The sequence below is a fragment of the Oncorhynchus mykiss genome, chromosome 15 (genome assembly GCF_013265735.2).
Source record: "Oncorhynchus mykiss isolate Arlee chromosome 15, USDA_OmykA_1.1, whole genome shotgun sequence".
In the NCBI taxonomy this organism is placed as follows: Eukaryota; Metazoa; Chordata; class Actinopteri; order Salmoniformes; family Salmonidae; genus Oncorhynchus; species Oncorhynchus mykiss.
In genome coordinates, this window is record NC_048579.1 from 60,535,771 (window position 1) to 60,553,105 (window position 17,335).

Consider the following 17,335-nt stretch of genomic DNA (forward strand, 5'->3'; position numbering starts at 1 on the left):
ATAAACAGGGTCAAAGGTTATAGTATAACGTTATGTCCACTGTTTCCAGTGTCAAAGGAGTTGAAGTACTTTTGATGTACTAAATGTGGATCTCCAACTCCAGATGTGTTAGTGCAGGGATGGAATAAAAGCCTGCCCAACCTCTAGCTTTTCAGGGTCACAGTTGGAGACTTCTGGTGCACATCACATGTGCGTCATATGTTTCTGCTGTACGTGCTCACCACTCAGCCATTTGGAGTTGTGCTGGTCTGTCCTCACTGCGTTCCTCCTGGTGAGGCTCCTGAAGATGGCAGCGTCCGTCCCCATGAAGTCTATGTACATGCCTGAGAACAGCTCCTGGTCTGGAACACAGAGACACATACAGGGCTGTGTTCATTAAGGCACAACATGGAAGAAAACAGAGTGCAACAGGGAGGTACTACCGGAACTTGTACTACCTGAACTTGTCCACTAAGAAAAGCTTGTTTTAATTTTCCTTTACAAAAAGTGTTGCCATATAGTGTGCCCTAATGAACACAACCCTGCCTCATAGCTTAACCATCTTACTCCCATCTGACCAAACAGAACACCCCCCCCCCCCCCCCCCCCCCCCCTCCCAAGCCCCTGACCCTGAAGACTTGGCAATACAAGATCAATCACTGACTATTAACGGCCAACGGAACAAAGATGTGCCTGTGTCGACGGATATTCTGGGTTCATATTCAATGGTGATGGAGTAAACACAACTATCTAATAATATTTCATCTTTATTTAACTAGGCAAGTCAGTTAAGAACAAATTCTTATTTACAATGACAGCCTTTATTTACAGAGACAGTACATCACTGTGGACAGGGAATGGTGACAGTAAACAGTACTGGAGCCAACAGCTATAGTGTTTGATCTCCCTGTACTCTGCTAATGACCCTGGCTGTGAGCCTGCACTCTCTCTCTTTCTTTCCTCTCCCCACACCCGCTGTGCATTTCATCATTCCATTACTCTGCCACTTCATCATTCCATCAGCCCCAGCCCAGCATGCAGCAGCCTGTACTCTGGCGGTATGGCTCAGGTCCAAGTGTGAGTGTTTGTATGTGGTTGGCTGCTCTGAGGGGAGCAGTGGTGTCAACATCCCCCAGACAGCAAAGGCTCATATGAGGGGTTCAGTATGGAGATAGAGCCTTTTTATCTAGCCCAGACACAGGCCAGATTGTCCACTAGTCTGACTCAGAGGCCTTCTGTCTGCCACCACTACCCCTCCTCTCTGCCAACCCTCGCCTTGTGACCGGACGGCCTGGGCTTGAGGGGCTGATGATGGGTAGGGCTGCTGACCCCACGGGGCTCGGGTGTCAGAAAGGCGAGCTGTGCGTGCGACACGGTGACTCTGGCTATTTCGTCAGCAACTTGACACCCGGCAACCAATCAGAGACCATAGGACGACACAGAGTGACGAGGGTGTGCGGCCCGACCTACGGCAGGGTCACCGATAAGGGGGATGGGGAGTGGGGTTAACCATAGGGTGTTGAAGTATAGCGGTTTGTGTTTTTGGATGACACGTGCTACAGAGACATAAATAGAGCCAATAGGGGGACAGAGAACTTACTAAGCATGACGGAGACAGTGTTGACTCTAGGACTGAAGGAGCACCTTCCCTTCCCAGATTCCGCCCTGGAGTCAATGTGGAACACTTGCTCCTACAGGAAAAGAAAATGTAAATAACAGATTTTAGAATGGGAATTGGGCAGAATTCTACGTTGTACGGGACATTAAAAGAACATGTCCTCTGATGGGCTGAGATGCTGTGGTTCCATCTCAGACCTGGCCCTCTGCCACCCCTCACAGTGAAATGGATCATCTGAATTCACAATCTTGACGGTCAGCGTAAAATCCCCCCGTCCCATCCCCCCGATTTGGTCCTACCCACACTTCAACAGTTCTGACTGAGGGAATGAAGGGGAAGGTGGTGTCGTCAGCCCAGGGACGTTCTCCAGAAAAGCGTGACTGCTCTCCACTGCGTGAAGATTCCCCGTGGCTCTGGCGGTGAACCGTGGTCATTCATCACAGGGTCTGTACGGCGACACCCTCAAACAAAAGGTGACCTGTCTGTGACACTGAAATCCTCCTCACTAGGCTCCCATACAACAATGTGACACAGGTTTAGGGGTCAAAGAGCCCAGGGAGTTATGCGTCAAAGTCCCACACTAGCAGCTTGTTACTGTTAACCCAGTCTGAGACACGATACTGACCCATCCAAGCATTGGCTGATGGGAAAAACAGAGCAAAGCAGCTTTTCAAACAAAATCCTAAATAACAGAAGACGCCATACTGCAGAAAGAGCATGGTTTCGAACTCTGTGCCGATTAGCATTTGGCAGGCGCTGCAGACTGCTGTAACTATGAGTGAGTTCAGTGAGCGCTTTTCTCCTGGAGGGGTTTCTCAGTCTCGTTTCCAGGGCCGGGTGGCCAGAGACCGGGTCGCCAGAGACTGGGTCAGACAGCTCCTCCATCCTTCTCTTCTTGGTCTCAGAGAGACTGACACACATGACTAAACTCAAATGGCTGCTTTCCTGAGGATGTCTTGGATTAAGACAGACTTCCTCTTGCCACAGATGAAACATAAAAAATCCCATAGTTTGAATTCAGAAGCAGACGCCCAGCCGTAAACCTACGAAGCTTTCGTTTCAACAAAATCCACATCACATAGCCACAGGAATTTCCATTTGTATGATAATATGGTGGTGGAAACTAATGTAGGTCAAGTATAGCATAGCTGTCATGGTCTGACTATAGGTCAAGGAGCATACTAACTTCTGGTCTCCTGCCCCTGTTGATGAAGGCACAGACAGGACTGTAGGCACCACTCCCACAGATGAACAGATGGGTTCTGTTGAACGGCTGGACCACCCGGATGAAGTTCCCACATCCATGCTGCAGAGAGATGGGGAGGAAATTAGTTAGTACATGTATGAAATAACCAAAGTATCCACACATCAATCAATCAATCTATCAACAGCAAAATCCTTCCAGACTGCAATTGTTGAGGAGGTCATAAAAGTTAACGGTGGCCAAGTTGTGATTGGTCAGGGACTATGCTTCATAAAAAACAATTACACAGTTGGTTAGCTACCAATGTTACTCCAACTTTCCTCACTAGCTACTTAAAGCTGAAGTCGGACGTTTACATACCCCTTAGCCAAATACATTTAAACTCAGTTTTCACAATTCCTGACATATAATCAGAGCAAGAATTCCCTGTCTTAAATCAGTTAGGATCACCACTTTATTTTAAGAATGTGTAATGTCAGAATAATAGAAGGGAGAATGATTTATTTCAGCTTTTATTTCTTTCATCACATTCCCAGTGGGTCTTGTTGTTGTTTAACTTTGGGTCAAACGTTTCAGGTAGTCTTCCACAAGCTTCCCACAATAAGTTGGGTGAATTTTGGCCCATTCCTCCTGACAGACCTGGTGTAGCTGAGTCAGGTTTGGAGGCCTCCTTGCTCGTACACGCTTTTTCAGTTCTGCCCACAAATTTTCAATAGGATTGAGGTCAAGGCTTTGTGATGGCCACTCCAATACCTTGACATTGTTGACCTTAAGCCAATTTGCCACAACTTTGGAAGTATGCTTGGGTTCGTTGTCCATTTGGAAGACCCATTTTGCGACCAAGCTTTAACTTCCTGACTGATGTATTGAGATGTTGCTTCAATATATCCACATAATTTTCCTACCTCATGATGCCATCTATTTTGTACACCGGTCCATCCTGCAGCAAAGCACCCCCACAACATGATGCTGCCACCCCCGTGTTTCACGGTTGGGATGGTGTTCATCGGCTTGCAAGCCTCTCCCTTTTTCCTGCAAACATAACAATGGTCATTGTGGCCAAACAGTTCTATTTTTGTTTCATCCGACCAGAGGACATTTCTCCAAAAAGTACGATCTTTGTCCCCATGTGCAGTTGCAAACCGTAGTCTGGCTATTTTATGGCGGTTTTGGAGCAGTGGCTTCTTCCTTGCTGAGCGGTCTTTCAGTTTATGTCGATTTAGGACTCTTTTTACTGTGGATATAGATACTTTTGTACCCGTTTCCTCCAGCATCTTCACAAGGTCCTTTGCTGTTGTTCTGGGATTGATTTGCACTTTTCGCACCAAAGTAGCTTCATCTCTAGGAGACAGAATGCTTCTCCTTCCTGAGCGGTATGACAGCTGCGTGGTCCCATGGTGTTTATACTTGCGTACTATTGTTTGTACAGATGAATGTGGTTCCTTCAGGCATTTTGAAATTGCTCCCAAGGATGAACCAGACCAGAGGTCTACAATTCGATTATATATTTTTTTTAGGTCTTGTCTGATTTATTTAGTTTTTCCCATGATGTCAAGCAAAGAGGCACTGAGTTTGAAGGTAGGCCTTGAAATACATCCACAGGTACACTTCCAATTGACTCTAATTATGTCAATGAATCTATCAGAAGCTTCTAAAGCCATGACATACTTTTCTGGAATTTTACAAGCTATTTAAAGGCAGTCAACTTACTGTATGCAAACTTCTGACCCACTGGAATTGTGATACAGTGAATTATAAGTGAAATAATCTGTCTATAAACAATTATTGGAAAAATTACTTGTGTCATCCACCAAGTAGATGTCCTAACCGACTTGCAAAAACTATAGTTCGTTAACAAGAAATTTGTGGAGTGGTTGAAAAACAAGTTTTAATGACTCCAACCTTAGTGTATGTAAACATCCGACTTCAACTGTATATACTGTCATGAAGTACAATCATCATAGTTATTTCCAGTTTTCTCCCTGGCACTGGTAGAGTGGAAAAAAGCGTGTCAACAGTGAAATTTATATTTTGTCAAAGCCCCGTCTCCAGTGCTGAGTAAATACAGCCCTGTGATCTGATTACAGATCCAATCGAGATCTTCCCCTCTTCAGCACAAGGTGGGAGTGGCCGGAGCACTGGGCTTTGTGCATAATAAAAACTCAGACCGCGGAGCGAGCCAGCGGAGGAGAGGAGCACCCAGGGAGCCATTAGGAACTTGGCCATCGCCACGGAAACGGGGCAGCTGCTTCCGCTCACACTCCGCACACCAACTCTACCGAGAAAAACAATGATATGTCCAACATCACACACCCTTCATTCCCTCTCTCGCTTTTTCACTTTCTCTTTCATTCCCTCTCCTCCTAGCAGATAAACACCCTTCAGACGACTCCCTCCATCAACTCTACACCCCCCACTGCTCATATCCAATAGCAGATTTACATATTAACTAATATCATGTCCCAGAGCTTGCTTGTGTTAACTATCCAGTCACAGGCCCCCTTTAGAGACAAGCCAGAGCAACTGTAGTAGGGGATTTAAAACCAGGCTGATGGCCTTTAAGGGAGGATCACACAGTGAGGGAACTTTTAAACATGGATTTATTCAATCTCAACCTTTTATACATACAATAAAGGAATATTTCTCCCCAAATGCCATCCTCCAGCGCTTAACAATGTGTGGTCGTAGTCTGGAGGCCCGATGACCCCAGATTCTATCGTAAAGGAGGAATTGAATATATACACATCAGGAGGGTAACCATAACAAACTGACAAGGGCTGCGATTCAGGAAGACAAATAAAATGTCCGGGAGAAACGGCATTATAAAAACAGAGTTTAAACAGAGCGAGAGAAAGAAAGAGTGAGTGAGGGGTAGAGCGAGACAGTAAGAGTAAAGCGAGAGAGAGCGGAGAGGCCGAGAATGCAAGAGAGAGAGACCAGGCAGGGCTGCGAAAGAGAGGGATGGCAGAGTAGAGGCGGAGGAGGGAGGTAAGCCGACCACGAGTCTTCTCCACACAAATATTTGTGCGAGGCTGTCCACAGAGCTGGAGCCGTGACTATAGGCAGCACTAATAACCCTCCACTGACTGGAAACAGCTTCTTCTCTACTCCTACAGTATAAGACTATGGTCCTACACTGTAGTACTGTACAAGACCACAGCTCTCTGCCATGGTGGATGTTGTTACTAACTACGACTACTAGCTTAGAAACAGTACACCACATGCATGCCTTTGAAGTCACAGTCCAAATAAAAACAGGCCAACACAGTCCAATAAAAACAATGGAACAAAAACAGAACTTTTGTCCTAACATGCAAAACAGCCTAATTAGTTTCAGAAAACTGAATCCCCAGCTGCTGTTTTGAGATTGCCAATGTTGTATATGCTAATACAGAGAAGCAGTGCAGTAAGGGTTCAGGCCAGGTTATGAGATCTGTTGTCAGTCACAGTGGTTAACGTACTGCTTTTATGCTCGTTTGTTTTCTCTGGGTGGATTTGAGCACTCCTACGCCTCATTCTTCTATCGACTAACATAAGGAATGCCAGGAGGAGTCAATGACTCTCCTCAACATCTGCAGCCTCATGTGTTTGGAACCCAGGATGCTAACATGCTAATACATGCTAATGGAAAAGGACCAGAGACATCCTCAGTATAGTGTGTTCATTCATCTAGTTAGCGGTTAGCATCACACATGACTTTCAGTGGATTTAGTTGGCAGGTTAGTGCTACATATTGAGTGTTGGTGTTCTTACCGTGGGGTCCTTGCCAGCCATTTGGCATTCCTCAATCTTGCTAACAGATGCAGGCCAAAACACCTGGTGAGAAACACAGAAAACAGCTTCATTAGGGACCATTGCACATCCTGGTCTTCTAGGAAACCTGGGAATTTTTTAAAACCCAGAAACAATGGACAGTTTGTGGGAGCGGAAGGAAGGAAGAGAAGAGAACATATTGAACAGAAATAAACAGATTCTGAAGCAAACGGACAAACTTCACTTACTGTAGTGACTTCCTAATAGAGATGCTCTACACTGTAGTGACTTCCTAATAGGGATGCTCTACACTGTAGTGACTTCCTAATAGGGATGCTCTATACTGTAGTGACTTCCTAATAGGGATGCTCTACACTGTAGTGACTTCCTAATAGGGATGCTCTACACTGTAGTGACTTCCTAATAGGGATGCTCTACACCGTAGTGACTTCCTAATAGGGATGCTCTACACCGTAGTGACTTCCTAATAGGGATGCTCTACACTGTAGTGACTTCCTAATAGGGATGCTCTACACCGTAGTGACTTCCTAATAGGGATGCTCTACACCGTAGTGACTTCCTAATAGGGATGCTCTACACCGTAGTGACCTCCTAATAGGGATGCTCTACACTGTAGTGACTTCCTAATAGGGATGCTCTACACTATAGTGACTTCCTAATAGGGATTCTCTACACTGTAGTGACTTCCTAACAGGGATGCTCTACACCGTAGTGACTTCCTAATAGAGATGCTCTACACCATAGTGACTTCCTAATAGGGATGCGCTACACTGTAGTGACTTTCTAATAGGGATGCTCTATACTGTAGTGACTTCCTAATAGGGATGCTCTACACTGTAGTGACTTCCTAATAGGGATGCGCTACACTGTAGTGACTTTCTAATAGGGATGCTCTACACTGTAGTGACTTCCTAATAGGGATGCTCTACACTGTAGTGACTTCCTAATAGGGATGCTCTACACTGTAGTGACTTCCTAATAGGGATGCTCTACACTGTAGTGACTTCCTAATAGGGATGCTCTACACTGTAGTGACTTCCTAATAGGGATGCTCTACACTGTAGTGACTTCCTAATAGGGATGCTCTACACTTTAGTGAACTTCCCAATCATGATGATAACTTGTCTACAGTAAATGCTATATTTCCAATCCCGTGAGGAGCTTGAAGGATCTAATGCTGGGAACATATCAGGCAATTACTTTGCAAATGGATGTGCTACAGCTCTCTCTGGGGTAAACTAAATGCATTCCCATCTGTTCTGCTCTTCACACCTGTCAATTACAGACAGGATGGCTCCCTCACTGCACACAGAGATACAATTAGCAGGGAACTTCTGTTACAGAATCACAGAACTGCATCAAGCACCACTAATATATGTCATATATTTTGCTCCATGAAATGGGTGTGATCTAGCATATAAAATGTACTATATTATAATTTAATTACCACCATTACTGTTCTTGTATAAATAACTAGCATCATGTATTCAGCCATGATCTGCCACATGCAAGGAAAGCTAAATGAGATCAACATAATTTTGTCTCCTTGATAAATAGGATGGAAAGTAATGGAAGTAATGTAGGCAACGGACAGGGAGTTATGAGTCAACACACCATCATACTATAATTCTGTAAGGCAGATGAAGTCAGTATCCTGCTATATCCATTCTCTACTTACAATACTATCACAACAAGCAATGATCAACTAAACATTTCCCTGATGCTGCAAGGAAAATCCTCTTAGCACTTTAACGGACTGCTCAGAGGAACTCACCTTGAGTGTCCCATGGGTGATGTTGTTGATGTCCATAGACAGGACATGGTCCTTACAGCCTACATACATCCTGTCCTGGTCCTCATCCATCAACAGGATCCTGTAGTCCATGGCCTTGTCTGACAGACTGTAGTACTCCACCGTCTGGGAGGCCTGCAGGTCTGTGGGATATGGTGGGAAATAATGAGGAATCTGTTATCGTTTACAGCAGGACTATACCAAGTCAGCTAACACTGACTAAACAACAAGTGCATAAAAAGTGATTGCATCTGTTTTGCAACACATGCAATAGATTCCACACAGCACAACTTTCCAGCCACTTTATGAACACTGGACTATCATGGTGAGCAAAAGAGATCTGTGGAAAAACCATTTACTTGGTTGTCTCTCTGACCGACCAGCTACTGTAAAAGCCCTTATTGTCCTAAAGCTAGAAGGAAGAAGTAAACATCCTCTGTCTCTAAGCGTCCAGAGACGGAGAGCTCTCCATCCAAACCATCAAAGGCCTTCACTGTCTATGCCAAACTCATGCATATTCATCACTATTGACAGAGGGCAGGAGTGGAGGAGTTGAGAGCAAGTTGATCCTTCTTCCTTTGTCTTCTCTCTCTAATCAACAAACAGGCTGGCTGTGCTCTCCTTCAGGCCTCCAGGCTAAAGTCACTTTTCATTATTCTATTCAATAGTATTGCACATTGCTTTTGAGGTCGAGGCCCTTTTATCCTGAATGAAAGCCGTTTTCCAGTGCCTCCCCTCCCCCTCTCTTTTTGATCATGGATGTGTGTTTAGTGCTGTTGCCGTATGGAATACAGCTAGAGTTGTTTACAGGAATAAGTACCGTTTCCCACGCCTCTTCACTCTATTGATCTTGACATACCTCTATAAGCATCCTCATATCCCACGCCCCAATCACATGTAGAGAAATCAACTGAAGCCATATTGTTAAAAAAAAGCATACATTTGTCGGTTGGTGTATCATGTATAATTTTAGGCATGAGCATTCTCACAGTGCGGAATAAAGAACACACACCACACACACACAAAATATGCTTTGTTTCCACCAGACTCAAATCTAATACGAAGGCCCTTGTCAAACTCCAACAAGCCAATGTGCGTTTAATAAAGGGAACCTCTGGAAAAAGGAGAAGATCCACATCTCAAAAGCTTTACAGCTTAGGAGATAGTGTCGCATTGGGCTCAGGGAGATATTGGGTTAGCTCAAGCCTTCGGCTCATCAGGCTAAAGATGTTCAACAGCAGCTCTGCCAGAGATCAGGCAAGCCAGGCGTGCCACCAGGGGTGAAGAGGTAACTAATTAAAACCATGCTTCACTCCAAACCACTCTTACCTACATCCCTCCAGAATAACAGGCAGGGGAGAGATTTAAAGACCTTCTTGGAAAGGGTTTTATTTAATATTTTTCTTATCCTTGAGGGAAAGGAGTGTTCAGTTTACAAGCCTGCGGGCTCCTGCTTCTGTTTTTCCTGGAGCAAAAGGTGTTGACTCTCACTTAATGATTCCTGTTTACAGAATGTTTTATTGTAGCCCTGCTCAATGTGGATCTGGAATCCCCCCTAAAGTCAATGCTCTTGGTACAGTCTGATTCTATCCATATTCTCCCTCTGGAACATTCCACAAGGGGAACAAAGTGTTCAGAGGGGTGTGGGGTGAGGTGGCCCGGGTGAAATAACTGTTATTATTATCATTAACTCTGTATTGTTTTCTCAGTGGAGGAATTGGAGACTTTCATGTTTCCTCCCGTGGGTGGAAGCCCTAACTAAGTCCAGTGTTTTGGGGGGAAACGCGGCAGGCGTGCGTCACATGACCCCGCCACCCAACTGATCCACAGTGAGGCGAGCATTGCCTCTGGTGCATACCATGGGATCCAGTGTCTGTCTGCTCATCATGACCCCACCAGGAAACACATGAGTCATGCCTGGGCAAGCATTACAGCCTTCTATCTAAATGTCACAATAGCCGTTGGTGTACCACACCTGCACTCTCTAAAGAAAACAACAAGACTCACTTCAAGTGCTATCTCCATCATTTTCTACCTAAGATACATGGGATTGCACAATTTAACATGGGTCTAATTTATAATGAGATAGGCTTACAAAGAGAGATGGTGGCAGGCAGGTCTGTGGATGTTTATTCTACTACCCATTAACCTTTGACCTGATGGGATCGGAGGTCATCCTTGTGGGACGAGTTAAGATTTTGACCCCATAACATTAATACGTGGCTGTGGAAATGTAATCTAAACTTAAACTATATAATGTCTGTCATAGATCAGTAATAATGAGTTCCAGAAGTATTGCTTAAAGCATTTGAGGACCGTGGCTGATACAGTACTGTCTGTTGCCATATAAATCATTGGGTTGACAATCAAACCCATGCTCTTACGATGAGCTCGGGCCTGTTTATTGAAAACCAAATGATCAAATGGGAGCTCCCATATGCTCTCATCACAATGAATTATAAATCCATCAGGTTGTAGTAATATTTATTAGTCATGGTCTTAGCCTGCTTTCCACTATGATGCCATCACCAGCAGAGACCCTGAGTATGTCATAAGTGTTTGTGGATATAATTGGCAAAATTGTCCTTGTCTGTCCAGTTTGCTATGGCTGGTGCTGTTTATGTAGACTGGATTCACTCAGATGTGGCTTGAGGATAAACTGGCTCTAAATGTTAAGCATAATGAATAAGAATGTTGGTCAGACTATTGGCTCGGTTGAAGTATTCAGGGGGTCATGAAATGGGAAGACATCACCCTTGACAGAAAGACGTTGGGGAGGTCTGGTATGTAGGTTGAGCTGCTGTGGTGATGACTGAGGATGAAATGACGTGTCCCTTGTTGTTTAGGCATCATAGATAGGATACAAAAACATTTCTGGCCTCGTTATAGAACATGCCCGCAGTAGGAGAACGCAGAGCAGTGTTGAGGACTGAGTAGAGGATTGTGGGTAGTCTATTATTTATGTGGGCAGGTGGGCCGCACCTTCCCCCGTGTGCCTCCTGGTAGGACTCCAGAGTTCACTTTGACTGTGAGCGTTCACCCATGGGGGCTCCGCTGTGCAGGAATAGCGTTCTGACCAGGCGCGTTCACCCATGGGGGCTCCGCTGTGCAGCAATAGCGTTCTGACCAGGCGTGTTCACCCATGGGGGCTCCGCTGTGCAGGAATAGCGTTCTGACCAGGCACGTTCACCCATGGGGGCTCCGCTGTGCAGGAATAGCGTTCTGACCAGGCACGTTCACCCATGGGGGCTCCGCTGTGCAGGAATAGCGTTCTGACCAGGCGCGTTCACCCATGGGGGCTCCGCTGTGCAGGAATAGCGTTCTGACCAGGCGCGTTCACCCATGGGGGCTCCGCTGTGCAGGAATAGCGTTCTGACCAGGCGCGTTCACCCATGGGGGCTCCGCTGTGCAGGAATAGCGTTCTGACCAGGAGCGTTCACCCATGGGGGCTCCGCTGTGCAGGAATAGTGTTCTGACCAGGCGCGTTCACCCATGGGGGCTCCGCTGTGCAGGAATAGCGTTCTGACCAGGCGCGTTCACCCATGGGGGCTCCGCTGTGCAGGAATAGCGTTCTGACCAGGCGCGTTCACCCATGGGGGCTCCGCTGTGCAGGAATAGCGTTCTGACCAGGCGCGTTCACCCATGTAGTGGACTGCGGGTTGCAGAGCAGCCGACCGCTGCAGGTGATACAGCACAGTAATACCTCTAGTCCATTTGAAGAGTGGTTCATTTGTGAGAGCTTGGTCAAGCGGAAGCGGCACAAAAACCTTCAGTCGGGGCCAAGAGACCACAACGGTCATTCAATATTTAAGAGTGGTGGTGGGTTGCGGGCTTCGTATGGTCGTACACTGCCGCAGAGCAACTGCAGATGTTATCTAGTCTGAGTGAAGTAGTCTACATATTTCGCATGCAAGACTAAAACCCAGATATAAATCCATACTAGCGGTCACCCAAGACATCGGGTCAGAGATCCTCGATGGTGATAATGTAACTAATGAGCCTAATGGATACACATTCACCTTGACATTACAGCAGGATCTCAGATTATCTATATTTCATCAGCTTATTAACACACTTTTGATTCACATTTGCATTGATCCCCTGTCTAGTGAACCATGTGCACGGAGGGCAAATCTGTTTTAGACAGCAGGCTTTTAATCCAGTCTAAAATGTACCCACCAGGAACGTCTAGTGACATGACAAGACTACAAGCTTTGATCATCATTCCCTATAAATGAGTCCTCTGTAAACTAAGGGAGGATAGCAGAGAAAGGCAACAACCGTCCTGCATGCCACATAGTACTGTCCAAAAGGAACAAAACAGTTGTGATGTCAGTCTGTACAATCTAAGTGAAAGGATTTGGGCAACAGCAGGGACTTGTCCTTCCGCCCATGATGGTTTTACTATAATTAAAATCAGAAGAGATTGCAGTGCTCAAGAGATTGCAGTGCTCATAGATGGGATAGGCCTTGTCTTGTTTCACAGTGCTGTGATTACATTGAGGGGGGGGGGGGGGGGGGGGGGAGATGGTGCCACCACAGAGAATAAGGAGTTTCCCTCCGGCGAAGTGAAAACCCATTACACGGAATGACAGACTAACTCTCCCATTTGTTAGGCTGATCAAAGTAGTGGGCCTCCACCATGATCCCCACCAGTAAACAAGCCAGTGGTGTTTTAGGTTTGGCTCGCCATACAAGGAACAGTTTATCACATTGCAGAATCGTAAAAATAGAGATTCAGCGCCGCTGGAAAGTACGCCGTCTGGCTTTTACAATAGCGATGACTTTGTGGGTCCCCCCAAGACCGGGTTTAAGGACATGGAGCCAGCAGTCTGTGCTGGTCGGCCCACTGAGCCACCCTGACAGACTCATTCTACTCTCCCTTTCTCTATGTGGGGGGCACCAGCTGGGGACTGACACTCTCAGGCTGTACTGAGCCATGACACCTGTAGTCCAGCTGTGCCCAGGCAGGGTCAGGTGCACAAGGAGGCAGGAAAGGTATCAAAAGTTCAGGATTACGGCATCGTGTGAACTGACAACTTCCTAATATGGATGCCGTACACGGTACAGCATGGTTCCAGCCAAGGCTTTATCTGGGGATGAAGTTTAAGAGAACCAAGTCTACACAACCAATATTTAATCCACTCTACTCATAGGAGTACTGCAAAGCTAGACTAGGTTAAATGGTTAACTAGGCCTGTGGAGTGTGAGTTCTTGCTGGATGTTGGCTACCTCGGTGTCTGAGAGCCAAAGGCCCAGAGGTCTTCAGACCCCATTAACACCACAGAGCTGGGCAGGCGGCCAATCACAAACCTCCCTTTGTGTCTCAGATTCAATGCAGTCCTTTTCAAATGGGCCGCACCCTTGAAGGCCATCATGAATTCATTAACCACATGCAAATGAGGCATCATCTATTTTCAACGAATAGGACCTGTGTTCCACTGTTTTCAGGGGCAGGAGTAGGCGGATCCCAATCACTCGCCTTGATAAATATTGAAGCATGGGCTTAGTACACCCCCGCCCCCTGATTCATGTACCCATTGAAGATGGAGTGGGTTTCTTTATAAACGTCTGACTTTAGACCTCTTGCCAAGTGTCGGTGCTCTTTGTGAGGACAATGCCACATCTCCTTGGGTTCAGTTCTGCATGGCTACACTCCTCTAATACAATGTTGGTACATTCACACATACTGCGCCACTCACAACCTTTATCCTGGCAACTCAAAGCTTCGGTCTGGCTCTGGAGACACTGACCCGCACGAGGACATTTCTTCCATCACCATGGGGATATAGGCCTAGCCTACAGTAACTCTACAGTATACAGTGTTTTGGCAGGTGGTATATAGGCAGGTAAAGCAGAGGGGGTGGTTTGGGTATCGTGCCAGAGTATGGTCTCCTCCTTGTCCCTCCTCGTAAAGAGGGACCACCCAGAGTGGCCAGTGCAGGGCGACAGAGTCGTCTGGCTGGCTGTCTATCTGACATTCTCCACATTCTCGGCCAGGCAAGAGGAGCAGGAGCACACAAACTCACCGCTCAAGCATCAACACACTCATCTCCATAGACATACAGGGAGAGGGACAACCGCTTGGCTGACTAACTCTCATCCCATCCAATATATCATCCTCTTCCCACCATTTTCTGCAAGTTACTGCATTATCTAGCAGTCTCCAGACATAATGTCAGGGGAATCTCATGGTCATATGTCGGATGACTATTCTCCTTTTAGCCTTTGGTATAACCTCCCTATCATTCATTTCTCACTCCATCTTCACTACGTAGGACACAAGGGTAGGACAAGATGGAACAAGAGTCTCAGAGTGTGGCTCTCTAAGACTCTGCAGGGTGAGGTTACTCATCACCAGCGTCAGAGCAATCTTCGTTACACGGATGACCTGAGATGCGGCGGCGTTGGGTAATATTCCCTTCAGGAGTCTGAAACCGGAGACGCAAATCAACCTGTCCATCACGCTAGCTAGCGTTAGCCTTAATTAGCACCTGGCATCTTCACCTGCCACAGAATCCCACCAACCCCATATAGGGCCTCTCACAACCTTTCACCTAACCAGTCCTCCGGTTACACCTTCACCCTGCCCGCAGATACCAAATCAAATGTATTTTTACTGTCAGTTAAGCTACAGACTACGGGCCCCATGAGACCAGAGGGAGAGTCAATATTGGACTATAAAATGTTCCTTCCTGTATTATACTTCTGCTAAAATGTTTTCTTCTATTCTACTACCATTTACTTTACGTACGTATTCTTAACTTCTATATCTTCTTCTTGTTGCATTGTTGAGAAGGAACCTGCAAGTAAGCGTTTGATTGGACGGTGTATACCATTTGACTAATAAAACTTTAAACTGTCAGGTTCAGGGGAGGTTTAATAGACAGTATTGGGCCATGAGATTCTCTGATTTATTAGTGATGGAGGTGGAAGTGAAGCAAAGGCTGAGTAAAGTTTAGGCGAATGGGGCGGAGATGACATGTTGAGATCGTCGTTTTGTTGGATTACAACGTTAATATTTCCTGGCTGACATCATGCAGGTCAAATGGTCATGTCAGTGCTGTTGGATGATGGTGAGGGTCAGTGGTGTAAAGTACTTGACTATTTTTGACGACTTTTACTTCGCTACAGTGATTTCCACTGGTATAATAGAAAGTTAATCCAAAGAGTCACTCTGAGCCTTGTTCCATTGTTAGTGAATGCAGTGCATTCGGAATATATTCAGACCCCTTGACTTTTTCCACATGTTGTTACATTACAGCCCTTTTCTAAAATTGATTAAATTGTTTCCCCCCCAATCAATCTACAAACAATACCCCATAATGTCAAAGCAAAAACAGGTTTTTAGAAATGTTTTATAATGTAAAAAAATTACATGTTTTAAATATCACATTTACATAAGTATTCAGACCCTTTACTCAGTACTTTGTTGAAGCACCTTTGGTCGAGATTACAGAGTCTTCTTGGGTATGACGCTACAAGCTTGGTACACCTGTATTTGGGGAGTTTCTCCCATTCTTCTCTGCAGATCCTCTCAAGCTCTGTCAGTTTGGATTGTGAGCGTAGCTGCACAGCTATTGTCAAGTCTCTCCAGAGATGTTAGATCGGTTTCAAGTCAGGGCTCTGGCTGGGCCACTCAAGGACATTCAGAGACTTGTCCCGAAGCCACTTCTGCGTTGTCTTGGCTGTGTGCTTAGGGATGTTGCCCTGTTGGAAGGTGAACCGTCGCCGCTGTCTGACGTCAGCGCTCTGGAGCGGGTTTTCATCAAGGATCTCTCTGTACTTTGCTCTGTACTTTGCTCTGTTAATCTTTCCCTCGATCCTGACTAGTCTCCCAGTCCCTGCCACTGAAAAACATCCCCACAGCATGATGCTACCACCACCATGCTTCACCGTAGGGATGGTGCAAGGTTTCCTCCAGACGAGACGCTTGGCATTCAGGCTAAAGAGTTCAACCTTGGTTTCATCAGACCAGAGAATCTTTTTTCTCACGGTCTGAAAGTCCTTTAGGTGTCTTTTGGCAAACTCCAAGCGGGCTTTCATGTGCCTTTTACTGAGGACCACTCTACCATAAAGGCCTGATTGGTGGAGAGCTGCAGAGATGGTTGTCCTTCTGGAAGGTTCTCCCATCTCCACATAGGAACTCTGGAGCTCTGTCAAAGTGATCATTTGGTTCTTGGTCACCTCCTTGAGCAAGGCCCTTCTCCCCCGATTTCTCAGTTTGGCTGGGCAGCCAGCTCTAGGAAGAGTCTTGGTGTTTCCAAACTTCTTCCATTTAAATATAATGGAGGCCACTGTGATCTTGGAGACCTTCAATGCTGCAGACATTTTAGGGTACCCTTCCCAGATCTGTGCCTCGACACAAACCTATGTCAGAGCAAGCACACACCGGTCTATATAAGCTCTACGGACAATTCCTTCGACCTCATGTCCTGGTTTATGCTCTGACATGCACTGTCAACCTTTCCAAACCATGTCCAATCAATTTAATATAGTGGACTGCAATAAAGTTGTAGAACCATCTCAAGGATGATCAATGGAAACAGGACTCACCTGAGCCCAATTTCGAGTATCATAGTAATGGGTCTGAATACTTATGTAAATAAGGTATCCGTTTTTTTAATGCATTTGCAATGTCTAAAAAACAGTTTTCACTTTGTCATTATAGCATATTGTGTGTAGATCTATGAGATAAAAAAAAAGATCATTGTTACAGTAAGGCTGTTACATAACAAAATGTGGTTAAAGGGAAAGGGTCTGAATACTTTCCCAATGCACTGTATGTAATAGTCTAGCTGTGTTAGTTGAACATTTTCCCTTTTATTATGTAGATAACCTTGGCCTTTTTCTATGGAAACTCACTTAAGCTCAAAACTAGTATGAGAATAGTTCTGTGTGCAAAATAAAATATTTAATGATACATCTGTAAAAAAGACAGAAAAACAACATTGAGAATACATTTCAC

The 17,335-nt window shown here is 45.6% G+C and overlaps 1 protein-coding gene across 2 annotated transcripts in view; it reads right to left on the minus strand.

Annotated features, from left to right (window-relative positions):
* LOC110490773 (semaphorin-3C) overlaps positions 1–17,335 on the minus strand; it is a 45,330-nt gene that overhangs the window by 14,498 nt on the left and 13,497 nt on the right. For both annotated transcript variants that reach the window (XM_036944874.1, XM_036944875.1), the window contains exons 3-7: positions 8,350–8,510; positions 6,555–6,617; positions 2,784–2,903; positions 1,580–1,670; positions 222–341 (exon numbers count right to left, since the gene is read on the minus strand). In XM_036944874.1, the coding sequence (XP_036800769.1) occupies positions 222–341; positions 1,580–1,670; positions 2,784–2,903; positions 6,555–6,617; positions 8,350–8,510 (555 nt within the window). The remainder of the gene's footprint in view (positions 1–221; positions 342–1,579; positions 1,671–2,783; positions 2,904–6,554; positions 6,618–8,349; positions 8,511–17,335) is intronic.